Here is a 654-nt window from a genome sequence, read left to right as displayed (position 1 = left end):
TCTTCGACATCCTTGAGTTGGTAGAAGTGAGGAGCTATTTCCACCAACCACTCCGGCTTCAACTCTGTCACCTGAAACAATCCCCAGGTTCGGACAAATTTAGGATTATGCTCATCAGTTCATGAACGAAAGTATGAACCCAAGAAAAACATTTATTCACCTGGCGCATATATTCCTTGGTGGTCAGGACAAGTTCATGATATACCACCCATCTTGGTAATACCTGAGGCCCAAACCAACAAATTTTCAATTGATTTTTCAGGATCAGATTCTGCGATTCATTAACACACAGACATGTGATTTAGGACAGTGTACTAACCTGAGATAGTCCTGAAGTAGGATGTATGTATACGGTTTGTGGATGTTTCACTGTTCTATATGACCCATTCTTCTGTAATTTGGCCGAGTGTGGGAAGAACCCTGAGAAAGTAAACAAGCTTGTTAGGAAAAGAAAAGAGCAAGCATGCCATACGAAGTTGAAAATCGATAATTATTAAATGGAGGATTTAGAAATCCGCACCAGCTACTATAGACTTCTTTATTGAATCATAGTCGTTCAGATTGGCGGTGAGTTCTATTTCAACTCTCTCGAGAAGCCCTTCCAGTTGGTCCCGTATATCTCTGGCCCTTTTCATACTCCTGACCTGAAAAGGG

The 654-nt window shown here is 41.3% G+C and overlaps 1 protein-coding gene across 1 annotated transcript; it reads right to left on the bottom strand.

The window, feature by feature from the left end:
* Positions 1-5: 5 nt before the first annotated feature.
* LOC104825443 (pre-mRNA-splicing factor ATP-dependent RNA helicase DEAH1-like) lies at positions 6-644 on the bottom strand (the record flags this gene model as incomplete). Its single annotated transcript, XM_010557767.1, has 4 exons — positions 521-644; positions 320-420; positions 161-223; positions 6-71 (listed from the first exon to the last, which is right to left on the bottom strand). Coding segments are annotated over exons 1-4 (345 nt in total), but the record flags the coding sequence as incomplete, so codon positions are not given.
* Positions 645-654: the final 10 nt, after the last annotated feature.

The sequence above is a fragment of the Tarenaya hassleriana genome, unplaced genomic scaffold (assembly GCF_000463585.1).
Source record: "Tarenaya hassleriana unplaced genomic scaffold, ASM46358v1 Cleome4616, whole genome shotgun sequence".
Lineage (NCBI taxonomy): Eukaryota > Viridiplantae > Streptophyta > Magnoliopsida > Brassicales > Cleomaceae > Tarenaya > Tarenaya hassleriana.
The sequence above is the reverse complement of the archived record's forward strand: the minus strand, read 5'-3'. Positions and strand labels throughout refer to the sequence as shown.